The sequence below is a fragment of the Ruditapes philippinarum genome, unplaced genomic scaffold (genome assembly GCF_026571515.1).
Source record: "Ruditapes philippinarum isolate M1 unplaced genomic scaffold, ASM2657151v2 ctg1266_1_1_1_1, whole genome shotgun sequence".
Lineage (NCBI taxonomy): Eukaryota > Metazoa > Mollusca > Bivalvia > Venerida > Veneridae > Ruditapes > Ruditapes philippinarum.
Window position 1 is genome coordinate 90,886 of NW_026851704.1, and position 27,711 is coordinate 118,596.

Sequence of the window (27,711 nt, forward strand, 5' to 3'; positions counted from 1 at the left end):
AAGGCTGTTGAGTACTCTTTTCAAAAACTCCTAAGTGAAATTTATACGCAGAGTGGGTATAAATGGTTGCTGTGTGCGAACATTAATAAATGATTTATTGTTTTGGCAAATGGTTACCATGTATGACGACTTAACATAAGCATTAAAACATTAAAATTGTATAGTTTAAATGAAAATTCTCTGAAATGGGAAAAACGTGCCCCTCTTTATGTTTATTTTATGTGATTTATGAATCGAATTGAAAAAGCAAAAAATGAAATAAGATGTCTGTTTGAAATACAATGCTATGGTAAAATATTTGTTCGTGCAAAGTAAACTGGTGCAATAATGCCTTTACTGTATTGTAACAAATGCCAATCTTTTCACAATTCTGCTAGCCTTTATGGTAGTTGTTGTAAACAAAAATCTGGAAAAAGGGTGATCCCTCGGAAGCATTAAAAACAACAAAATTACATAAAAATTGTAGACTCCATGTGACTGAGTCTCTACATGAAGATTGATAAAAAAGTGCAATATCCCAAACATGCACATTTTCAAGGTTTTTAGAGAGAGAAAGAATATGAAATAATGAAACTGCAAGAGCATGGGTAGGTAAATCAATCTTTTTTATTCCACCAGCCTGCTGTAGGTTACAAATGCGACCAGTGCATACCAAGATCCAAGATCAGTCAGTATAAATAATGAATTTAATTTTTGATTTAATGAGGAAGTCTTTTTGGTCCTCTTGCCTTGGTGTTTCAATGTTTGTCTTAGCTACATTTGTTTGTTTTTGCTCTCTCTTCTGATCATCAAGTAAAAGTTTTGAAACCCTTTATGCATACACAATTGAAATCAAAAACGTTTTGTTACTTAAATTATGGCACAACATGTTTTTTTTTTATATTGCACATATATGTTCATTACAAAAACTAACCCATTATTTTGTTTAGAAGACTTTAAACGATATCATTCCTATAACTGATATATCGGACGAAACATCGCCATATAACGTAAAATAATCTCAACAACTTGCAGTTCTTTGGTCTCAAACATAAAACTCATTGTCAAGCATATTCGTAAATTATTGTACCCTGTTTTCATATTGCTCCTTAATGTCATGCTAAATGTTTTACCATCGTACTCTTGTCTCGATTACTAAAACACAAAAACGAACAGAAACTGGCCTTGACACCCAACGGTATTGCATTACATTCACAGCATGCATTTTAATTTACTTTTTCATTTATTTTTTTCTGTTTGGCAGCGATCCGTTCTAAAACGAATTCTTGTAATAGTCTTTTTGCATCGATAGATATAAGGAGACATTGTACACTGGTCAGTGTACGTACATGTATTATCAATCAAAAACGAAATTTATTTGACTTGCAGAATAAAAACATTAACTATAAGACTGTCGGGGTATTATAGTCGGATCATGCAATTCTTCAAATCATTTTTATAATAATTCTATAATTAAGGTATTAGCACCCTAATGCATTACCTCCGCTTTGAAGAATATTCAAATAGGCTAGAACTACTGTAAACTACATTGAAAATGAGGGTCATGGGTTCAATCCCCAGAGGGGTCAACTTTTTTCTTTCTTTCTTTCTTTCTTTTAACATTATTTATGTATCTTTCATGTCCCATTTGGAAAGAAAAAAGTGTTTAATTTTGATTTTTTAATTTATATAGGTAATTATTGGCTAAAATATGCTAAATCTAGTTATAAATATGGTATCTGGTATTTTCAAAGTGTAATATAATCAAAACTTGACGGTAAAAGTACTTCATATTTTACAAGATCAACCAATATATCTTTTTAAAAATTTAGGGAAACTTTGAAAACAGGCACTCATTTGGGTAAATTTTAAGAATTTTTTTAATTAGGCTCCCTAAGTAGAAAATGGTCAGACACGTGGTAAAATGGGAGGGGAAGGGTAACATTTTTATACAGATTTCATAAATTTTAAGTAGAAACCATAATTTTGCTTATTTGGATTGTTCACTGCATGGTACTATTTGTTTCTTACCAAAATTAATGGGAAAACATTTTTCATTAGAATGTTATTGCAGATTATTTAAAGGTTCCTACTTTCTAAAAAAGGGCCCTCATAACATCCTAGCTTGAGTTCAGAAAAGTGGCCATAACTTGATTTCCGTACGGTAAACTTTGTTTAAATTTTGCATACAGGTGTACTTTAAGGTATACATCTGACTTATGATGTCAATTTTTTAGTTCCTGATATTGCCCATTAGGGTCCTAATACCTTAATCAAATTCGCACTTGTACTATCCTTTATCATACAAAGATCTAAATGTAAAAGTTGGTAGTAAACAGACGTGTCAGACACACAGATAAAATGTACAGAAAATTTGGTTCAAAAGTGCAATCAATGATCCAAATGTTAGTGATTGGTAAGAAACGGGCATATCATGAATGATGTAGGAAACCGGTATTAAAAAGGCAAAAAAAATTTTGTGATATAAACTAATTCTTTAATTTTGGTTCTGAAAATATCCGGACATTGATTAATATAGTCACAGTAATTCACTCTGCCTCTTAGTTTAATAGGGAGTGCAATGAATAAATTATACATACGTCGCAGGTTTGATCCTCTGGCGTGACGTGAATTCTCTGTGACCATTGAAGTCGGGTATTGAGTGTGATAGTAATTTGTCTCTGACCACAATTCCCGCAAACTTGTGGAAAATGTAGTTGGTCCCTTGCAGGAAATCGGATTTCAAATCCTGAAAGGCCGTTTAGGTGGATCGAACGCCGAGATTTGACCAAGAACATGTGTTAAAGTCGGCGTCAGAATTCAGAAGACAAAAACAATCAAAGGTCATAAATAAACATTTATGTCTGTGTCATCACTTGTAAAAATTCTGGATTTATAATAATGTTATAAATTAAAGTAAGAGGATTTATTCTAACTGAGGAACTTTTTAAAGTGTTTTTTAGATTGCGATGGTAAATATCTACCTGGTACAACCTTAAACCAAGATCGTTTCTGATTTATTATTCATTTTTGAGTACAAAATAACGTTATTTTTACAAGGTCATTTGTCAAAAAATATCTTTTATCAGTAAATTGCACACGTTTAAATTTGTACTGATATAAATATTTGTCTTGTGAGCAAGACTTTACATCAACTAGAGATTGCAAGTAGTATAAACGGGTTTTTGATAAATCCATTGCTCCCTGGGGCAATCTCCTACAACTCAATGTTTACTGAAAAACTGAGAGACAAACAGGAGGATTATTCTTGAAACCGATGAGTGATATTCGGCAATGGTTTGAAGACAGAAGAAGAGTTATTGTTTCTATAACTATTTGCTTTTTTACTAACTTTATAAACCCTTAAATTAATGGGTTCCCACTATTTAAGTGGAGTGATTTCTAAAATTTGCAATTTATAAATTTTGTATTTAGACATATTGTTACTCATATTGTACATGCATGTATAAATGGTATTATTATATACATTATTTAATTTTAAATGATAATATTTCCAAGAATAAAAATTTAAAAAAAAATAGTATACTGGTTTGAACCACGAATTCTCATAAATGGTCCTTCCAATAAATATCGAAAACAATAAATGATAATAAAACAGCTACAAACCAAAATAATGCGGAAGTAGAGCAGTTTGTGAAAAATGTAAATGGTTAATGTTAGAAGCAAAAGAAAAATGATTTTATAAAGATAGAGTTTAGTTTGTAGAAATATCAAATGGTCGTAGCAAATACGATTTACATATACATATGTAAATGTCAATAAGAAAAAGAAATGATATCTTAACAAAACTTAACTGATTTTAGTAAGGCTTAATATATCACAATCTAGGCAAGCAACTATACATGTAAGAACACGTTCATAAATGCATGCATGCACGTATACATAAATCTTAAAGCAGCACGCCCCCAGATTCATGCTAATTTTCATGAAAATTTTGAAAACGTTTTTGAATGTGTAATTTTGTGAAGTTACCAAAAGGAAGCAATTTACACATTATTAATGGCACTTTCACTCCACGTAAATTACCAAAAAGTGGTCAAAATATGCATAAAACCCTTTACTGCGTAAAATATAGTAAATACTGAAAATTCAGTCGTTAATCGCACATAATATGTCAAATATTACTTCAATCTTGATTTTTTTTACTTTTCCTTACATCTTAATACATTTTTCTCAAGTTTGATTTTATTGAATATTTTGCCTTATCTGGAGGCATGTAGCTTTAAGATTAACAATTTGTTTGTGTACATAAACAGGCTTCTTATAATATATAGATATATAGAGTTATTTCGATGAATTAGCATTTTATTATTAGAACACTTAAGAATGCTGTATCAGCAAGACATGACAGAAAATAATTATTTTTTCCTTTAGTCTATTTCCTAAACGTAAGAAATGAACCAGGAAGCTTAATAATTGCCGTTTATAAATGATAAGAAAAACAAAAACAAACGTGCAAAAAGTTAAAAAGAAATATACACTAATTTATACTCTTACACAATCTAATGACTTCAGGATATAGTAGATATTAATGTTAGAAAAATGTTAGAAAAGTAAATTATGGTGGGATTTTTTATTGCTGGTGTTATAGGACACTTTACTAACATATATTTTTGTCATGTATTTTCTTTTTTTATGAAAGCCTCGTCTTATCAAATTCTGAAACGTGACGTCTGATTATCTTAAATTTTACTAATATATTATCAACTCGTCTGTTTGAAGGAACAGAAGAGCTATTAGCATCGCTGCGGCGTTGTGGTTATGGTCGCGCAAAATATTTAATGTAGCACATAATGAAAACAATTTAAAGGTAGCAATATGAAACTTTGTATGCTTGCTAACCATGAGAAGATACAAATATAAGACAGACGCACGTTAATCTAAAAGCTATATGTCTTTTTTTTACTTTTGGTATTTTTCATTATTGCCTATTTAGTAGACTTATTAAAAAACTATTAAAGATATCATCAAGAATCTTGGAATACTTTTTAATGTAAACAAGGCACAATTGTTAGACGATTGGCACTATTATTTAACAGTTTTTATGTTACACATGTATATATGGAGTTAAGCCCATTTTTTCACTTTTCTTAACATTGGTTATTTAATTTAATGATTCGATATGATATCAATATTGAAATAGGAAAACTTGATGTTCATGAAAAGGTGCTATTGTAAATTATAGCATTGTCCTTAAAAACAAGAACAATGTTTTAAAAATCAAGATATTAGAGTTATGCCCATTTTGGACTAATAATTTTTGTCAAAGTTGTCTCTTTTTTATAAATGAATTATCAGTTATGATGAACAATGACGATAAAATTAAAGGTATACAGATAATGCCAAATGAAAGTTCAATATGGCTACAAATGATTGCGGATGATGTAGCCTTGATTGCACAAACAGTTAGAGATTTACAATATCACCTTAATGTATTTGAAACGTTTTGCAAGTAAATATATCAAAAACAAAAGTCATGGTTTTTAAAAAGGGCAGTCGATTAGCGCGTTCTGAATGTTTTTAACTATAACAATCAGCAACTTGAAATAGATAATTCTTTTACCTATGTAAGAGTAACATTTACATCTACAAAGTCGTTAAATATTATGAGCAATGAACTTAAAATGAAAGCTAAACGAGTATTGTTTTCTTTACTTTCTTCTTTGTATGATTATGGACAATTACCTTTAAACATGGTTTAAAACATTGTATGGTTTAAATGAAAATTATCTTCAATGAGAAAAACGTACCCCTCTTTATGTTTATTTTATGTGATTTATGAATCGATTTGAAAAAGCAAAAAATGAAATAAGATGTCTGTTTGAAATACAATGCTATGGTAAAATATTTCTTCGTGCAAAGTAAACGGGTGCAATAATGACTTTACTGTATTGTAACAAATGCCAATCTTTTCACAATTCTGCTAGCTTTTATGGTAGTTGTCAATGTGACGAGTATAAACAAAAATCTGGAGAAAGGGTGATCCCTCGGAAGCATTAAAAACAACAAAATTACATGAAAATTGTAGACTCGATGTGACTGAATCTCTACATGAAGATTGATCAAGAAGGACAATATCCCAAACATGCACATTTTCAAGGTTTCAGAGAAAAAGAGAATATGAAATAATGAAACTGCAAGGGCATGGGTAGGTAAATCAATCTTTTTTATTCCATCAGCCTGCTGTAGGTTACAAATTTTAAGTATGCGACCAGTGCATACCAAGATCCAAGATCAGTTAGTATAAATAATAAATTAAATTTTTGATTTAATGAGGAAGTCTTTTTGGTCCTCTTGCCTTGGTGTTTCAATGTTTGTCTTAGCTACATTTGTTTGTTTTTGTTTGCTCTCTCTTCTGATCATCAAGTAAAAGTTTTGAAACTCTTTATGCATATACCATTGAAATCAAAAACGCTGTGTTACTTAAATTAAGGCACAACATGTTTTTTTTTACATTGCACATATATGTTTATTACAAAAACTAACCAATTATTTTTCATAGAAGACTTTAAACGATATTATTCCTTTAACTGATATATCGGACGAAACATCGCCATATAAGGTAAAATAATCTAAACAACTTGCAGTTCTTTGGTCTCAAACATGAAACTCATTGTCAAGCATATTCGTAAATTATTGTACCCTGTTTTCATATTGCTCCTTAATGTCATGCTAAATGTTTTACCATCGTACTCTTGTCTCGATTACTAAAACGCAAAAACGAACAGAAACTGGCCTTGACACCCAACGGTATTGCATTACATTCACAGCATGCATTTTAATTTACTTTTTCATTTATTTTTTTCTATTTGGCAGCGATCCGTTCTAAAACGAATTCCTGTAATAGTCTTTTTGCATCGATAGATATAAGGAGACATTGTACACTGGTCAGTGTACGTACATGTATTATCAATCAAAAACGAAATTTATTTGACTTGCAGAATAAAAACATTAACTATAAGACTGTCGGGGTATTATAGTCGCATCATGCAATTATTCATATCATGTTTATAATAATTCTATTATTTATCAAATTCGCACTATTACTACCCTTTATCATACAAAGATCTAAATGTAAAAGTTGGTAGGAAACAGACGTGTCAGACACACAGATACAATGTACAGAAAATTTGGTTCAAAAGTGCAATCAATGATCCAAATGTTAGTGATTGGTAAGAAACGGGCCTATCATGAATGATGTAGGAAACCGGTATTAAAAAGGCAGGGTCACATAATTTTGTGATATAAACTAATTCTTTAATTTTGGTTCTGAAAATATCCGGACATTGATTAATATAGTCACAGTGAATTCACTCTGCCTCTTAGTTTAATAGGGAGTGCAATGAATAAATAATACATAGGTCGCAGGTTTGATCTTCTGGCGTGATGTGACCATCGAAGTCGGGTATTGAGTGTTAAAGTACTTTGTCTCTGACCACAGTTCTCGCAAACGCGTGGAAAATGTAGTCGATCACTTGCAGGAAAACGGATCAAATCCTGAAAGGCCGTTTAGGTGGATCGAACGCCGAGATTTGACCTTAAATGTGTTAATGTCGGCGTCAGAATTCAGAAGACAAAAACAATCAAAGGTCATAAATAAACATTTATGTCTGTGTCATCACTTGTAGAAATTCTAAATTTATAATAATGTTATAAAGTAAAGTAAGAGGATTTATTCTAACTTAGGAACTTTTAAAGTGTTTTTAGATTGTGATGGTTAATATCTACCTGGTACAACCTTATACCTGGATCGTTTCTGATTTTTTGTCCATTTCTCAATACAAAGTGTCGTTAATTTTTACAAGGTCATTTGTGAAAAATATCAGCTATCATTGAATTACACAAGTTTAAAAAATACTTAAATATACTTATATATATTTTGCCGTGTAAGCAAGATTTTACATCAAGTAGAACATATAAGTAGCAGAAGTAGTCAAATGAGCTACAATAAATCAATGGCTCCCTGGAGCAATTTCCTAAAAATCCATGTTAATCCTTAACAATTTAGTTCAAACTTGAAATTGAGGAGAGATTACCGGTTATGGGTTAAAGAACGACGAATATTTATTGTTTCCATGAAAATTTATTTTTATACTTATTTATAGACCCTTATATTAATAGGCTTACACTTTTAAGTGGAGTGATTTCTACAATTTGCAAAATATACATTTTGTATTTAAGTATATGTTTGCGCATATTGTACATGTATGTATAAATGGTATATTATGTATATATTATATAAAATTTTATGCAATTATTTCAAAAATGAAAAAACATAGTATGGGTTGAACAACGAATTCTCACAAATGGTCTTTCCAATAAATATCGAATATAATAAATAATAATAAGACAGCTACTAAAACTAATAAGGCGGGAGGCGGGAGTAAACCAGTCTATGAAAATTGTTAATGATACATTGAATATGTTAGCAGAAAAAGAAAACTTATCTTAAAAGATAGAGTTTAGTTTGTAGAAATATCAAATGGATATATATATAGATATGTAAATGTCCATTAGATATCTTATTTCAAAACTTAACTAATTTTTAATAAGACCTAATGTATCACAATCTAGGCAACCAATTATACATTTAAGAACATGTTCATAAATGCATGCATGCACGTATACACAAACATAAATCTTAAGATTTACAATTTTCGTGTACATAACAGTCAGGCATACTTCCTGATCGGGAAACAAGGGGATTCCCCTTCAAGGCTTCCCGATCAGGCAACAAACGTCAAAATCCTTCCCGTTCGGGAAGTTTTTTTGACCTTTTTTACGTAGTTCAAGAAAAATGACCGGTGCATAACAGTTTTCAATCCACTTTAATATGAATATCACACTTAAGTTTAGAAAAGATACATCTAAAATCCTACCGAGTCATTTTCTTTTAAAATGTCTACAATTAAAATAATCTGTAAGTGAACTTTAGTAAAGTTTTTAGATTTTACCAAAAACTAGCCACTTCCCGTTTTGGCAACGTTGCTTCCTGATCAGGCATCTAAGAAAATATTCTTCATTTAAAGTTTAAGATAAACTGCTTCCCAATCTGGAAGTACCTCATATCTGAAGTAGTACCTGGCCTTGATGATTAGAAATTGCCATACCTGGTCAGTTTTTAAAGACAAGTTTCACATAATTCAATCACGATGAGTGAAATATATCTGGCGAAGGTTATGTTCTTGTTAGGTGTAATAATATTTATCAAAACATCAGCTATACTTGACGGACAGTACAAAAATCATCATTATAATACAAAAGTTTCATATTGTTAAGATTGTATAGCACATGTTGAACAACATTGCTTCTGCCCCCCCCCCCCCTTTCTAGCTGAAATTGAATGAAATCTATCATTTATTTAGTAAGTTAAACAAAATACAGAGTAGCTGGAATAAAATGTATTTTATCATATAAATGTAAAATGTAACAAGAGCATCTACTTTTAACAAGATTATTGTGACCTTGTCCTCTGACATAGTGACTTCAAAATCAATAGGGACCATCTACTAGTTATGAACAATTAAAATGTGAAACACAAAAACTTGATTAACAGGTAGTTTTGAAGATAATGCGTAGAAACCATTCTGACCTTCAACGTCCTTGTGACCTTTGACCTAAAGACTTCAAAATCGACAGGGGTCATCTACTTATTATAACCAATCAATAAATGAAATATAAAAGATTTAGTGATAAATAGTTTTCAAAATAATGAACGGAAACCATTTTGACATTTAAGGACCCTGTTACTTTTAAAATGGTGACCCCAAAATCAAATCAATAAGGTTCATCTACCACATATGACTAATCAACTCATGAAATAGGAAAACTTTGATAAATACTTTTAAGATATAGCGCGGAAACCATTTTGACATTCAAGCCATTGTGACCTTGACCTTTGACCTAGTGACTCCAAAATTATAAAGGGTCATCTTCTAGTTATGACCAATCAATATGTGAAATATGAAGACTTTCTGATTAAAAATATGAAGATAATGAGCGGAAACCATTCCGAAATTTAAAACACCTGTAACTTTGACCTTTACGCTAGTTACCCTAAAATCAATATAGGTTATCTAATAGTTATGGCCAATCAATATATGAAATATGAAGATTTCTTGATAAATAGTTTTAAAAGATAACAAGCAGAAACAATGTGGTCTAACGACGAATAAACAAACATATTTAAGGTCCCTGTGACCTTGACCATTGACCTAAAGACCCCCAAATCGGTAGGGTAATCTACTAGTTACGACCAATCAATATGTGAAATATAATGACTTAGTGATTGATAGTTTTCAAGATAATGAGTTTAAACGATTCTGACATTTAATGACCCTGTGACCTTAACCTTTGAAGTAGTGACCAAAAAATCATAGGTGTCATCTACTTCATATGACTAATGAATTTGGAAATATTAAGACTTTGTGAGAAATAGTTTTCAAGATAATGAGCGGAGACCTTTTTGACATTTAGGGTCCCTGTGACCTTGACCTTTGACATAGTGACCCTGAAATCAATAGGTGTCATCTACTTTAGTTATGACCAATTAGTATGTAAAATATAAAGACTCTGTGGTAAATAGTTTTTAAGATAATAACTGAAGTCTACCGATGGACTGACGGACCAACATTAACGTAACATAACATAACATATATTTTATTCAACATAAAATTGTATACATACAATTTAATTATAGTCATACAGATATTGTGTGGACATTAGCAAATCAATACACCCGCTCTTCTTTGAAGTGGGGCATAATAAAAATAACTAGGGCCGGGAACAAATAAGAAAATTGATGTTCCAATATTTGTTTTTCCATATTCGAATATATTTGAATATTCGTTTTAACAAAATTTGAGAAGACACCACCTATGATGCTATCATTTGTATCTGAACTTCTTGACACACAAGACTTTAAAACATTCACACCATGACTCTCATGTTGATTTGTTGCACAGATAACTTTATTTGTTTTGTCCCAAGCAATCTCAATCAACACCAAAAAATTCCAGAACTTAAAGAAACGGGAAACATTTAATGGTGAATATTATGCTAGATGCCTGATCAGGAAACAATGTTTCCAAAACAGGCAGCACCTATTTCTTAAAAAATTGTAAAACTTCACTCAAATTCACTTTCAGATTATTTTGATTTTAGACATTTTAAAAGAAAATGACTCGGTAGGATTTTAGATGTATCTTTTCTGCACTTATTTGTGATATTCATATTGAAGTGGGTTGAAAACTATTATGCACCGGCCATTTTTCCTGAACTATGCAAAAAAAGGCCAATAAACTTCCCGATCGGGAAGGATTTTGACGTTTGCTGCCTGATCGGGAAGCCTTGAAGGGGACTCCCCTTGTTTCCCGATCAGGAAGTATGCCCAACTGATAAGCAAGCTTCTTATAATTTATAGATATCGAGTTATTTCGATGTATTAGCATTTTACTATTTAAACACTTAAAAATGCCGTATCAGCAAGACGTGACATAAAAGATTTATTTTTTCCTATAGTCTATTTCCTTAACGAAAGAAATGATCAAGGTAGCTTAATAATCACCGTTTATAAATGATAAGAAAAAAAACGCGCAAAAAGTTAAAAAGAAATATACAAATGTACTTTAATTTATACTCTTATACAACCTAATGACTTCAGAGAATATTAGATATCAATGTAAGAAAAATAAATTATGGTGGGATTTTTTATTACTGGTGTTATAGGACATTTTACTTACATATATTTTTGTCATGTATTTTCATCTTTTTTTCATGGATGCCTCCACTTACCAAATTCTGAAACGTGACGTCTGATTAGCTTTAATTTTACTAAGAGTGAGACTAAAAAAACGATTGGAGCACCACCCTAAATACCGTATTTCGGTTTATACCGGGCAAGGCGCTTGAATCATAAAATGCTAAAATTTTGCCTCTTTACCCAACGGAATGAACTTGAATAGGTATAATTCATCTTTTCACACTAATTTATGTATGATAATGAATGAAAAATGTAAAAATCGGCAAAAAAACAAACGATATTTGTGTATTTTGTGATTATGATTTCTGCAAGCGTCTCAAATCCTGTATTGAGTTAAATCCTTTTACTAATATATTATCAACTCGTCTGTTTTGTATGAAAAGAAGAGCTATTAGCATCGCTACGGCGTCATGGTTATGGTAGTGCAAAATATTTAATGTAGCACATAATGAAAACAATTAAAAGGTATCAATATGAAACTTTGAATGTTTGCCTACCGTGAGAAGACACAAATATAAGGAAGTCGGAAGTTATTCTAAAAGCTATATTTTTGGAGATATGCACTATTTTTTACTTTTGGTATTTTGCATTATTGCCTATTTAGTAGACTTATTTAAAAACTATTAAAGATTTCATCAAGAATCTTGGAATACTTTTTAATGTAAACAAGACAAATAGTTAGACGATTGGCACTATTATTTAATATTGTTTATGTTATGCATGTATATTTGGAGTTAAGCCCCCTTTTTTACTTTTCTCAACATTGGTTATTTGATTTAATGATTAGATATGATATCAATATGGAAATAGGAAAACGTGATATTCATGACAAGGTGCCATGGCAAAACAAAGATCATTGTCCATAAGAAACAAGACTACTGTCCTGAAAAACTAGGATATTAGAGTTATTCCAATTTTGAACTTTTCGTCAAAGTTGTCTATTCAACATGATCATTTCAAGAGCATAAAAGATATCACCATGAATCGTGCAATACGTGTTTGTAATTGAAAGGCGCAGTTACAAGCCAATAATGCGCGTTGCTTTTGGAGTTATGCCTTTTTTTTTACTTTTTTGTCAAAATTCCTTATTAATAGTTGACTGTTTTTGAAAAGAATAAAGGCTGTCAACTTAAATATTGTAATACTACAAGTGGTTGAACACTTGGTTCAAACGAGCGAAATACTTGCAAACTGGACAATTGGCATCTGAGTCATGAATGTGTCTAACAATCGCACGTATTGCATCCAGGTAAGTTGGTTTGTATGTTATTTTCTAAATTAAAAGGAGAGCCTCGTTACTGTCTTCAACATTTACCCGGTATTTTCATATTCCCCTGTTCACACCGGCAGCTGTTTTAATAATCTAACTATAATGTGAGATGAGTTTGATTTATTATTTCAAAAGCGCGAAACACGGGTAAAAAACAAACAACCTCACTTCGGTGTGAAACCATGTTCCATATGTACTTGAAGCAAACAATTTTTATTTTGTTGTTCGTCGTATTCTAGATTTCTCGTCAGATACAGCCAAAACATGCTTATTTATATTACGTTATCGTAACATCATGATTTTTCTATTTTACCATTGTATGAAAAAAACGGGAACCAATTTTTGTATCTCATCAAGTTACATATTGAATCAGCGTGGCCGAGTGGTTAACGCGTCGGACTAGTAATATAAAGATTGCTGACCGCGTGGGTTCAAACCCTGGCAGGGGCAAGCCGTTGTTTCCTTGAGCAAAAAACTTTACATTCATTGCTTAGTATTGGTTGGTTCCAGGAACGGATCCGAGAGTGTTTCAATAAGCTTATAGCTTCCAACACAAAATTTAAACTAAAATAAATATGTATTAAATAAATTGTTTCATGCAAATTATAGCGCATTCATATATTTTTAACATGTCAAATCCATCACAAAGGAAACAGATAAAGTCAATATATTCTAATGAACAAAAATTGAGAGACGTGTGATTTTTGTAGAATAATTCCTAATATTTAAGATTCATTTACTTTACCGATATATCTAAGATGTAATAGATTTGGTTCACTAACGTATAAAAGGGATTTATGGGTCACCATAAAGCTGGTGTGACTTACCGTGTCAAGAGGTTGTAAGTGTGTAACTGAAGCCGCAATTTCCTCATTCAAGTCCCATATTTCACATCCGAGATTTCACGGGATTTCTCGAGAAATTTTAGTCTCGCTCTTAATAAGTATGTAATGATTTGAAAGAAACTGTGGTTTCTTTTATGGGATCTCTGAGAAAGCTAATGGCTTAATTCAACAGCGACAATTTTGTATCAATTTGTTGACAAAATGTAATAAACTTATTATGCAAAGGTCAAGCGGTTTACATTTTTGGAATAAGACACTTTACACAAGTGATTTTGTTTTGTTTGTTACAGACAGGTGGGTGGTGATAATTAATTCCCTAACATGTATTGTTGCATTTAAGACGTTGGAGAAGCTGTAAGTGGATGAGAAGTTTGTTAAGTATTTGTGTATTTTGAAATATACTCGCTATGTACAATATCAACATAATGTTGATAAAAGGAACGCATGACGATCTTTTCATACTTTAAATGAAGGACAGAGGGCAACATAATCACATTATTATCTGAAATTCCATCTATTCGATAATTTCCGTGTATACCCTTTAGCGGCTGTTGTATTTTATGATTACATGTACGTTATTCACCTTGACTTTATGTTATTATGCATTGCTTCTGACTTTCAACAGTACTTCAGTTGTTATTGTTAAGCCTATGGTAGTATTTTTTCTTCTTGTTTGTTCCTTTTTCGTTTGATTGCCCATTGTAAATGTAAATGTCACAGTTTATAACTTTTAATTCAACAGTGAGAAGACGTGTCCGTAAAAGCTCAATCGATGGAGTTTTGGACAATACTTATGTCTTTTGTCCGAAACTTTGTCTGTCAGTCTGTAGTCTATGCCTAATGATCGTTCATTCGACCGTAAGGGCACAAAATTCAGCTTTTGCAGTCTAGTACGGACCCCGGACATATTGCCAGTCATACCTTTAAAGAGTTAAATCTGAAGCAAAAAGTGGTGATAATTTACCTCCATGCAATTTCCATGGAGAATTAGCCAAAAATAAGAATTTTGAGCCAAAAGTAGGTCACTGTACGGCGGTCAATGAGGACCTAAATGCACAGTAACCTGAGACAATATGAAAGGGTAGCCCTTACATGGGCTGTTGGGGCCAGCAAAAGGCATGCCGTACAAGCCGTATAACCGTGTTTAGGGCTCACGCACCATAGCACACCATCCTCGTCGACCAAAAGCCTACTTTGTAGGACCACTCCCGTCGGCTTTAGTCAGGACATCGGCAGCTGGTCCGCAGCACAAGTTCCATCTTTTTCGCCGTCCCAAGTCTTCAAATCTTCTGTCGATACCCTGTGTCTTTTCAAGGACGTACACGTATCGAGGTGAAGAGAGAAGAAACTCTGTCTGTTTCATAGTTTCTGACTTTATATCATTTTATGTTCAGCGTGAATCCATGATTAAATGTTCTGATTATTTATGTCCTTTGGTAATGTCACGGTTGATAATCTATCACTTATTTGAGAGAGTGGTATGTGCTAACAGTCAGTAAATGTGTAGAATTATCTATCAATTATTGTCACTCCCCTTGATGTGTTGCAGTATTGGGCAATTTATGCTTTGGATACATTTTTATAACTTTCATTTGTTATGACTGTTTGTTTACCTCTATAAAGATTAAGTTCCATTTTGTTCTCGTTTAATAAGTTTTTGAATAATTGTCTTTAAAACGAGCTAAGTTATTTAAAACAATCTGGAGAAAGAGTGATCCATCGGAAGCACGAATCACAACAAAATTACATGAAAACTGAAGACTCGGTTGACGGATAATGAAAAAGTGCAACATTCCTCACGGTCCCTAGCACCGGCTTGAGCGGTACTTAATTGTGAATTACTTAATATACAACACAATTTACTACAAGCAATTCGAGTATCACTACAAGTTTTACAATCAATAAAAGTATATTTACAGCAAATGATTTGTCTAAAGATGTGTGGGAATAAACTATATTTCTGTTACAAGTTCTTATGATTTCCCATGAGCTATTATAAACTCTAGGCGTGGTTCTTTTCAACAACTGCATCAAAGATCACTTCATACGTGCGAGTTATTCCAGAGAAAACTCAGACATTTTAAGGCTGCAGATTCAACAATATTAGCGATTAAATAAAGGCTTTTAACAATAAATTATTATTTTTAAATTTTAAAAAAAATGAGCACGCTTAATTATTTTTTAAATTTTTCAACGCCCTTAAACATGAAATCTCTTTTAAACAAAAATTAAACTAAAATTTCGTGTGCAAAGGGCATCTAAAGATACGTGAATCAAAAAATGTTCACGTTCAAATTGGAAAAAATATAAAACACTTCCATTATCTATTTTTAGCAAAATAGTTTGAATTTGATACATGTTGAATTTTGCTTGGCCAGTGTTTCTAATTCGTTAACCAAATGATTCTAAAATTTACAGTTTCAAATAGGGTGTATCATCCTAAATTAACAAGTTGTAAGTGAATACAAAATTAGTTTTTAATTAATTATGGCCCCGCCATATAATGGCAAGGGCATATAATGTTACCCTGTTCCGTCATTCCGTCATTCCGTCCTTCCGTCATCATCAGTTTCCGTTCATTATCTTAATAACCGTTTCACATATTGAACTCAAATTTGACATATAGATATGTCATGAGAAAATACAGGTCAAGTTCGAAATTAGTCATGGATCAATGATTTTTGGCAGAGTTATGCCCCTTTTACTTTGAAAATAATATGAAATTTTCAGTTTCCGTTCATTATCTCCCCAACGGTACAACACATTCAACTCAAACTTGACATATGGATATGTCATGAAAAAATACAGGTCAAGTTTAAATTTGGTCATGGTTCGATGATTTTTGGCAGAGTTATGCCCCTTTTACTTTGAAAATAATATGAAATTTTCAGTTTCCGTTCATTAACTCCCCAATGGTACAACACAATCAACTCAAACTTGACATATGGATAAGTCAAAAGAATGCGCAGGTCAAGTTCAAATTTGGTCATGGTTTGATGATTTTTGGCAGAGTTATGCCCCTTTCACTTTGAAAATAATATGAAATTTTCAGTTTCCGTTCATTATCTCCCCAATGGTACAACACATTCAACTCAAACTTGACATATGGATGTGTTATGAGAAAATACAGGTCAAGGTCGAATTTGGTCATGGTTCGATGATTTTTTGGCAAAGTTATGCCCGTTTTACTTTGAAAATAATATGAAATTTTCAGTTTCAGTTTATTATCTCCCCAACAGTATTACACATTCAACTCAAATTTGACATATGGATATTTCAAAAGAATGCGCAGGCCAAGTTCGAATTTGGTCATGGTTCAATGATTTTTGGCAGAGTAATGCCCCTTTCACTTTGAAAATGATATGAAATTTACAGTTACTGTTCATTATCAACCCAACAGTGTTACATATTCAACTCAAAATTGATATATGGATATGTCAAAGGAATGCGCAGGTCAAGTTTGAATTTGGTCATGGTTCGATGATTTTTTTGCAGAGTTATGTCCCGTTCACTTTGAAAATAATATAGATACATCTTAGGAATAAGCAGTTTAAGTTGGAATTTGGTCGTTGTTCAATGATTTTGGACAAACTTATCTTTCTTGAATGTTGGAATAATTTTGAACTTTCAGTTTCAGCACTCATACTTTTGTGGAAATGTATATAGCCATTATTTTGGCTACAAATATGCAATATGCTATTTTCAAAAGGTTAAGACTGAATAATTTTAGTGCCTTGAACATTGTATAAAAATGGTTTGTGTGAACATTGAAAAGTTTTAAGGGCTTTGAACATAGAATGAAAAAAATAATTTGTGCAAACAAATTTGGAACTTAATATTATAACATTTGAAATTTTGGCTGCATGCGGGGGCATCCGTGGCATGATGACACGTTTCTAGTTTTGTTTGTATTTCCTTACATCCGTATTACACACAAGCCTCATCATCCCCCGACAAAACAAGATTACAGATTTCATATATTACCTTTTGCAAATTTAATATATGCTTCAAACCCGTATGTAGAATGTGTGTGTTTTTATTGATCGTGCAAAAATAAGAGGATATTGTCAGAAACATTGGCATAGATATTTCATGTATTTTCATTCAAATGTCTCGGATGTCAAACTCGTAATTGTTTTCAATGCGATAAAATCTTTGAATGTCACCAATACAAAGTCTAAATGTCTGGAAAAAGGAAACCGCTTAAAAGTAATAAAACATGGTAGAATAACAAAATTTCAAGATTTCAATTAACAGTAAAATAACGAAGCATGTATCAAAATGAAGCATGTATTAAAATGAAATGATATTTTTAAAAGCTTTCTAAGAAGGCATATTTACGAATATTTCTACCTTTCTGGCAAACTTTGACCATTGTAAAATACTGAAAATCCCTGGCAAAGTCGTCCAAATAGCCATTACAAATGCGAACTTTGCATGCATTTTTACAAAACAAATCATAAAGAATAAGCCAAAAACAGGCGTGGCAAAAAGAAACCTGCAGGTATGTTACCAATAATGAATATTGCAGACTCGCTTCGTATGAGTCTGTATTATACTAGAATTAATTTCTGGTCTTACTTACACCATAAATTGGTCAATAATCGGTCAAAAACATTTTCACTGTTGATAAAATGTTTGCTTAAGTATGCACACATGGTCTGCATTGTTTTTGCACATTTAAAGTGAGCTACTTCCTGTTTCTCCCGACATTGCTCTTATTTAGAGACATCACTCAACTACACATTAAACATTACCAGATGTGCTCTTTTAACACTTAAAAATTGTTGAAATTCCCACACTAACTTTTGTTATTAAAGAAAATATTTACATGACAATATCTATGATTCCATCAATGAGATAGTATTAAGTTACGCGTTTCTATCCGACTTTCATTGAAATGAAATAGTTTGCCCTTAAGGACAGTATCATGGCGTTTTCTTATATTGTATTTGTCTTGGGGGTTTTTTTTGGGGCGGGGGGCGGGTTGGGGTGTGCAGATGAGATTGGGTATGATAAGAAATTGAAGGAGGCTGACAGATATGAATTAACGATTTTTTTGTCAGAAATTGCAATAAAGTTGTAGACAAAAATGTTGAGTGATAATCTGGCTACCATGGATTTTACTTTTCTAAATTTTAAGGACTTGCTTAAGGTTGATACAAAGTTGTTGTTAACAAATGTTTTAAACTGTTTCCTCACTAAGAAGATAAATCATATCTGAATTATACAAGCATCAACATGAAATATCGTACATTGGACGAAAATGATCTCTTTGAAAACAAAACAAAATTAATCTAATGGACAGTTTTGTTATTTATGGAACCATTGTTTAGCACTGAGTCATTAGTCTAGTATCAGTGTCTCAGAAAATGACTGGCGATCAAAAAACAATTTTTCTTCATTTTTTAAATGATCATATAAGAACCATTTTCTCAAATTTTAAGTAAAGGTTTACAACATCATGTTTAGTAAGACGATTTTTGTATCATAACATGCTGCTATTACTTGTAATTTCAGTTTTAATGTCTCCTAAACTGCTGTAAAAAATCTAGTCTTGACGACAATTTTATAAAGAGGTTTTGCCGTTTTACATTGCTTTCAATATTGTTATTTGTACTATTGTCTCAGTAGATGGGGGGCTTCCCTGAGATTAACTGTAATTCAGAACACACTATATTGAGCCAAAGTTGAAAATGACTAGCCTTTTTACACGAAATCGGTGCAGTTAATGTTATGCTTAAAAAGTAATTGCATCTGAAAGTACATAACAGTTCATAATATAATGATGCATTTTCAGTTCCTTATTTGGATATTCGTGGAAACCAAGCATTATCTGACGAATGCATCAAGTACTGTATCGTGTTGAACGCGTGAACAGATTGTTATCATCTATAGTTTAACACCAGAGATGTTTTTCGGTCAACCAGAATATGACGACTTGTGACAATATTTAGAAATTCATGTCATCAAAACACTCGAACTGGAGGTCAATTGTCTTGTCTTGGTCACATATGTATTGGTTAGATTTTAAGTGATGATAGACTACGTAGTTAATTACAATGACTAAAACAATTGAAAAAAAAATGAAGTAACAGTATTTATAGTAACAACATGGTTAACAACTGCTGTCTAATTAGTCGGTTTAAGTGGCCGGGTTTATGCCAAATAACCACGCAAACTTGTTGTCCTACGTAAAGAAACAATAGTTAAAAATAATTGGTTGGTTAAGTATATTTTCCGTTTTATAATTACCCTAATAAACCACTTTGTATATAAGTATTTCCAAAGTAAAATATATCGCAAAGAGAATTTCCCTTATAAAAGTGAGAGTTTGCAAAAGTGAAGTTTGATCTAAACAAAAAAGTGTTTCGTTTTTTTCTACAAATTGTTATTCTGTTCATTAAAAAAGGATGGAATTGTACATTACTTTAATTATGTTTGTAAGTAGTCTTATCTTTCATACATATTTATATATTGAATGTATACAATTATACGTGGTATAATATATCCCAAAATCCCGGACTTGATCGATACCTAAAAAAACAATTTTATAACTAACATATTTGTATATAAAAAGAAAAGAAAAAAAATGTAATAATACTCTTACATTGAGTAAGCTGTTTCATATTGTACCATCGACGAGAAAAGATGGTTTAAGTCGTACGCGTCCAGATATTTAATATTAAATAAAATAATAAATATTTCACAAGTATATAAAAAAGAAGAAAAACGAAGAGAAAATACGCGAATGGTTAAGAAATGCAAACTTCTTATACATGTATTAGATAATTTATTATTGAAAAAAACTTTGGTACATTTTATTTAAAAAATGATAAAATTTTTCGTTGTTTAATCCCCATATTTCTATTATGCTACTTATAAAGTATTATTTTACATACTTTGGAACGTAAAGTAAATTGAGGGGATATTTAGCACACACGAATCAACATTTGTAGAAATGAAAACTTTTTTTTTATAACTTTCCAAAAAACTAACACAATTAAAGCTGTAGAAGTTAAACTTAGATGGTAACACAATACTTATGCATTCATGGTCACCACCACTTGACTCAGATTTTGATCAATCAACAAGCTTACTCTCTTATATTTAATTTCTTAAAAAATGTTGTTTCTATTATTTTAACAGACGACTTTGTTGCTGAGCGGAAGAACGTTTGCTTATGGTAAGATTTTTTTTTTAACAATCGTTTTATTTACATCAAAACGCCAGAAGATATGCCTAAACAAGAATAAAACCATTTCAAATAATATTTATGGATAACTGCATATTTGCATACTGTTAGTTAAGGCTTTGTTATAGCATGTTATTATGGTTTTTGGTTAAAAAAATATTGTATTATTAATAGATTATACCATTACACATATGAAAGAGCCAAATAAAAAACCTGTACATATATTATATATGTCTATACTAATACAATTGTCTTATGAAATACTGAATCTAAGCCTTGTCTGTAATAAATGTCAAAAAATATAATTCAATACAGTACAAGGTATATGACTGATGTCTCTTTTATATCAATATTTTTTTTTCAATTCAGCTTTGCAAAATAATTTGGAAAATGAATATGTAAAATGATGATCTTTGAAAACTTTGCAAAATCAGTACATTTGAAATACAATTTATAATAGATGTTCTATACGTATATTTGTATCAATACTTATACAACCATTATCGCTCGCTGCCTTTTTGTTGGTCTACTTGTGTACGGTGTCCTCCCTCCTGGGCACCGTATCTTCATTAATCGGCAGATTGATTGTGTTTTTGAAGGTTCCTGTTACTTCTTATTCATACTTTAGTAGTCTAATTACATTGTAGTATACCAATCAAATTTACAAATCAATACATTATATTTCAGATAATTATAAATTAATATATACATGTATTTTAGAGTGGTGCAACAGTGAACCTGCGGATGTTATATTTGTTTTGGATTCATCATATAGTATTTGGCCGCCAGATTTCTACAGAGAGCTCAAGTTTGCTGAAAATGTGATAAAAACATTTAACATTGGACCGGGTACAAACGACAGCCGAGTAGGTGTTGTTACCTTTGGACATGAAGTGTGGCCAAAATTTTACCTAAACTCGTATTTAAGTATGTTAAATGCTTATTTGTCTATCCCAATATTTTCAGATCTGCTCATTTCATTTAAAAACTGATTTGATTTCGTTTTGATTGTGAACTCTATTCAAATTATTTTTCAACGGTCTGATTGCATTGTCGGTATATTTGCAGTAACTTAATTATATTTTAAGTTAGTTTCACGTTTTCACAAAGGGGCAAATGAGTTGAACCACAAACGTTCCGTAAGCTAGCTGGATAGCTTCCTCACAGGTCTCTGTCGGGGTTTTTGGATTCATTCATGTGGTTCTACGTTGTGATCTTCAAATATATAATTCAGAATATAATCACTTCAAATTCGTTCTTAAAAGTTACTTCGTATGCATATTATATGATTTTGAAGTAGATCAAATTATCTTATCTATAATTTAGAATAAAGTTTAAAGTAGAGCATAGATCTACATGATTGTGTTAGTATGTGCATTTTTGGTTAAATAAAATTGTACTAAAATGTATTATCTAACTTTATGTGTTTTCTAGATAGAGGCATGGTAATTCGCGCATTACAACGTATAAGTTACGGTGAAGGGAAGACTACTAACACAGGCGATGCTTTAACTTATACACGTGACGTCATGATGTCTGAGCGTGCAGGCGGACGCAAAAACGTCACAAAAATCGTCATAGTGGTGAGTGACGGACGCTCGCAGAAGACTTGGTTCACACAGGAAGTCGCACAAACAATGCAAGATAACAACATGTTTTTGTTTGCAATCAGTATAGGATTTAGACTTGATCATAAAGAACTTGGAGGGATTGCCAGTGATCCGGATAGCGTACACTATTTTAGTATTGATGAGTACAGTGACATGTCCTATATAAAGAGAACAATAGACGAAAAGATTTGCCAAGGTAACGTGTTTAACGAGAAATTTACACAAATGTAGTTGTAAAATGTTACTCAGCTACTTATACGATTTTACAACTGAAATATATACAAAGTCTTTTAGGAATTCTTAGTCAATGGCAATATATTAGATCCTAGTAAAGGACTAGGGGTCAAATACACTAAAGTATATGTTGGTGTGAAGTCTAATTTGCAGATTTTTGTCAAACTATATTGCAAAGTTTTATGAATACAGTAATAAAGAGTCTGTTTTTAACAACCATAATATAAAGCACTTCATCATTGCACTTGAATGCAAAGGAAGTTTTGCTCATTAATGTCGGTTTCTGTTTCGGTTTTACAGTGAATGACTTTGGTGATTGGAATTTCACAGACAACACAGCCGAGTTCAGAGGCAACGAGGAAGAGGTACTTATCTTGGGTATGTACACACACTTCAAGTTTCTTTGTTACACCACGACAAGATCGTTTCGTTACATGATTTACTTGCCTGCTTGTCTCAAATTTTAACCAATATTTTCCTTCAACATCTTATGGTTACTTTTATAATAAGATCTAATTGTAAAGACATAATTTCTCTTACAGCAGATTATTTTATCAGTAAAAAATAACATAAAGACAGTGTAAACCAAACCGGAACTAAAAATAAGTAATAAATAGATTCATTAATAGTTTTAATCAAATGGAGAAACCGTTATTTTAAAAAAAGGCTACACGTTTTCACATTTCAAAGAATAAAGGGACTTGCACGTAATTTGTACCTCTATAGAATAGCCGTCACTTTAACGATAAATATAATTGATATGCATCAAGGGGCTGTTGTTTATTGTTTGATTCAATTCTTTATATCATTAAACCTACCATTCTTTAAAGGATCCACTGAGTTCCAAAACCTAAAAAAATAATATTTGAAATTATCATATTGATAAGCTTGAGCTCTTAAAACAGAAAGATGTGTAAATATACTCTGAAATAAATTGAAAATCGTAGTTTTGTACTGTTCTTATTAAGATTTGAGTGAAACGCGTTACATTTTGAGTCATTTTTCACAATTAAAAAAAAAAACATTCTGGAAAACGGAGTGAGCGAACGAACACAAGTTATTGATGCAGATATACATCAAATGAAAATTCCATTTCGAAAAAATATTTTCATTCCCGTCATGTCAAAAAACTCAGTAGATTCTCTTTAAAACAAAACATGATTATCAAAAATATTATTGAAAGTTTGTCTAGACAAATTTAAAATAATATTAAAAAGAACCAAGTTCAATGATCATTGTTAATCTTTTTTAATTTGTAATTATCATTTCAGACTGCAGTGACAAGAAAGCTGATATATATTTTCTTATCGATGCCTCATATAGCATCAAATCTGACAACTTCGGTAAAGAGATGGACTTTGTGAGAAGTGTGGTTGATTTCCTTGACATCGGAAAAAATAAGACTCGTGTTGGTGCCATGACATTCAGTGATGAGATGAAATTCCTCGCTAAGCTGGAGTACAACTTGGGCAAAGAGGAGTTGATATCGCATTTAAACTCTGCGATCTATATGGGAGGTGGTACTGATACAGCAGTAGCTTTAAGACAAATCCGAGAAAAAGGTTTTTTCGGCAGTTCAAACCAAGTACGAGAAAACTCAGCAAGAATTCTTATAGTAATGACGGATGGTTTATCGCTTACACCAGATACTACAGACAGGGAGGCAAAGCTTTTGAAGAAAATGGGTGTCCAAATATTCTCTATAGGAATTGGCAGTGGTATCGACAAGCTTGAACTTGAAGACATTGCAAGTGATCCAATTGACAAATTCTTCCTCCACGTTGACGACTTTGGAGCTCTTGATACAGTTAAGATGAAGCTTGCAGCCAGAACATGCACTATTCCACCGACAGATAGTTTCTCCTTTTTTGCTGACCAAGCAGGTAACTTTGAATTTATTCCCGACAGTTTATTCCTCCACAAGTATTAGACCTTACCACGATAAATATCTAAACATTGACTTGTTCATCCTTTAATCTAGACAAAACCATTCATAATTTAAGGGAAAATTTAAAAAGAAATGTACTGTTTAAATAGCAAACAGTACAAAGATCATACAAAACAATGTGTCGACTGATCTTGGTCGGTTTGCAACGGTCGCTAGGGAAATCAGCTGCCATCGGCAGGAAGGGTTAAAAGATTCTGTTAAATTTTCTCTTCCGTTTGCAGTTTTGTTTTTAGTTGGTAAAATTTAAAACAGTCGAATGTTAATTAAATATATAATGTAATTTAACAAATAGTCATGATTTTCATAGCGCTGAAATTTAACATTTGTATTTTTCTCTTTTTATGTAGTATGCCATCCGATGAAGGCAACGGACTTACTTTTTGTATATGATGCACAGGCACTCGGAAGTTGGCGCTCCCAGGCTATATCTCATTTTATCTCAAACAGTGTCGCTGAGTTCAACTTAGCGACTGATGATCTTCGTGTAGGACGCGAAATAGAAAATTGTCCAAGTGGCAATATAGCTCTTGGTAGTGCTCTACACAATACGGATCTGGATGAAGTTCGGTACCCAACATTTACTGATATGCTACGACGTGTAAGCAGAAGTAAGATGACTGAAGAAAATGGCGGGAGAAAAGACGCTTCCAAAATGGCGGTTATTTTTGTCGATTCGTCACAAAGTATGAATTTTGAGACATTTATGGAAGCAAGAAGATTAAAAGAGAGTGTGAATTTCTTCTATGTGGTAACAATAGGGCATAATATGCAAACATTGCATCTCACGGGACTTGCCGGTGAAGGGCATTTCATTAGTGTAAAGAGCTATGACGAGTTGCATCCCTTGGCAGACAAACTTATGACGGACATGTGTGACTTCTTTTTCCAATTCTAGTTTATAAGTTATTATAGTTTATACAAGTTTATTAGGAAATAGTGTACAGATAAATGCTTTACATTTCTGAAAGTTCAATATTCTTTACAGATACGTTAAAACCGTTTATTATACGGCATTCCAAAACAATTTCAATGTATGGATTTCGCTTAAGACATCATAGAACGATTAATTTAAGCATATGCATAGTTTTACCTTCATGGAGTTTCTATTCTTTTCCACTTTATATCTCTTGAAATAGATTTATGTCCAATTTGATGTGATTTTTGAAGCAGCTGTTACGCACACAGTTTGAAATTTAATTTGATATTAATTGACTGAAAATGAAAGTGACCGACGTAATTTGTCCGTTCATAACGCAGAAAAGGCTAAGTTAAAATAAAAAGATTGCGAACCCTATAATGAAGTTTTATACAAAACAACATAGCCACATTTATTGGTTTATTCGCAGAAACTATATGTAGTTTAACGTGGTATAATTGTTTGTGAATTGCAATTGCATAAACACATTGAATACTCTGTGTTATTTTATAATTATACAGGCATTTTCATTTATCTAAATCATTTATAGTATTATTCATTTTTGTTAACTATCGTATCCAGTAGCATTTTTGTATAAATTAGATAACGTGCTTCAGTTGAAATATAATATGATAAATATGGTATATTAGATTATACATAAATAAATGCTACAATGTACAAAGCTGTGTCATTTGTGGATTGGTGATAAAATTGTAGACTGTGAGGTAAAAAAAAATGCATTAATTTCTTTGTATAGTATGCAGATTATTGTAAATAGTTTTCGTTAAGGACACTTTAAGCCTACAATATTTAGATAATGGGCCAGTAGATTCTGCAAACATGTTTATTACGCATGTTTCACTTATATGTACATGCATCACAATGTCTTATACAGTTTACCCGGTTTCTACTAATTACTCCCGTACAGTAAAACGCTCGCACGGTAAATACTACTGTTAATCAAAAGTTATATTATTGCTCAAATTAAGTTAAGTCAATAGTTCAAGAAATTATATTAGAATTGCAAGATCAAAATAACTGTCACATAGGGCAGAAGTCCTGAACTTGAATAACTTTTATTCCTTATACAAAAATAGGTATGCCAATTTGTACTATAACAGTCGCATCAATTAGGCATCAATGTATATTTATCAATTTGTCAGTATTTAAGCAAATATAAATGCAATTACATTGATTTTGCATCTAGCATGACATATCTATACATGTATATACACTGTGCTGGTCGCAATAAAATTTGAACCTTACATGTTGTACTTTTTTCTTTTTTCATTCACTCCACACGCTATGTCTGATAAAAAAAACAACATCATGTAATTTAATCAAATATCTGTATTCTCCGGATTTGACATCGAAGATTAGTCTCTAGGTTGCACTGTTACTATGAAAATGCATTATATATGTATGGATTTGTGTCTCTGTTTCTATGCAACTTACGTCATTACAATGTATGGTAATTCATGTAAAACGCAAGACCGCGAGTTGACTTGTTTGAGTTATAATACCTCGATTTCAAATAGGTACCATTCTGTAATGGTTCATTCGATTGAGGTTGCTGCAAACCAATATCTAAAATGCATTTGAGCCGCGTCATGGCAAAACCAACATAATAGGTTTGCGACCAGCATGGATCCAGACCAGCCTGCGCATCCGCGCAGTCTGATCAGGATCCATGCTGTTCGCTTACAAACCCTATTACAAGTAGAGAAACTGATAGCGAACAGCATGGATCCTGATCAGACTGCGCGGATGCGCAGGCTGGTCTGGATCCATGCTGGTCGCAAACCCACTATGTTGGTTTTGTCATGACGCGGCTCATTTGTATTTAGAGCTGTACACCTCTAGAACAAGCCGTCATGTGACGAGCTATGATGTACCAGACAATCCTGTAACAGCCAATTATGTGACTTGTAA

At 32.0% G+C, this 27,711-nt stretch overlaps 1 protein-coding gene across 1 annotated transcript; it reads left to right on the forward strand.

Annotated features, from left to right (window-relative positions):
* Positions 1-20,158: 20,158 nt before the first annotated feature.
* LOC132737716 (cartilage matrix protein-like) lies at positions 20,159-27,044 on the forward strand. The gene is made up of 7 exons (XM_060725048.1): positions 20,159-20,319; positions 21,026-21,062; positions 21,792-21,998; positions 22,506-22,877; positions 23,216-23,293; positions 24,187-24,798; positions 25,211-27,044. Exons 1-7 carry the CDS (start codon positions 20,290-20,292, stop codon positions 25,756-25,758), a joined length of 1,884 nt encoding a protein of 627 aa, XP_060581031.1. The 5' UTR covers positions 20,159-20,289; the 3' UTR covers positions 25,759-27,044.
* The last annotated feature ends 667 nt before the right edge of the window (positions 27,045-27,711 follow it).

What these genes read in the sequence shown, in the direction of transcription:
- LOC132737716 (XM_060725048.1), top strand. Translation starts at nt 20,290, where the DNA reads ATGGAATTGTACATTACTTTAATTATGTTT. An exon ending in AGACGAAAAGATTTGCCAAG is followed by an intron (nt 22,878 to 23,215) that starts GTAACGTGTTTA and finishes TCGGTTTTACAG; the next exon opens with TGAATGACTTTGGTGATTGG. An exon ending in GGAAGAGGTACTTATCTTGG is followed by an intron (nt 23,294 to 24,186) that starts GTATGTACACAC and finishes TTATCATTTCAG; the next exon opens with ACTGCAGTGACAAGAAAGCT.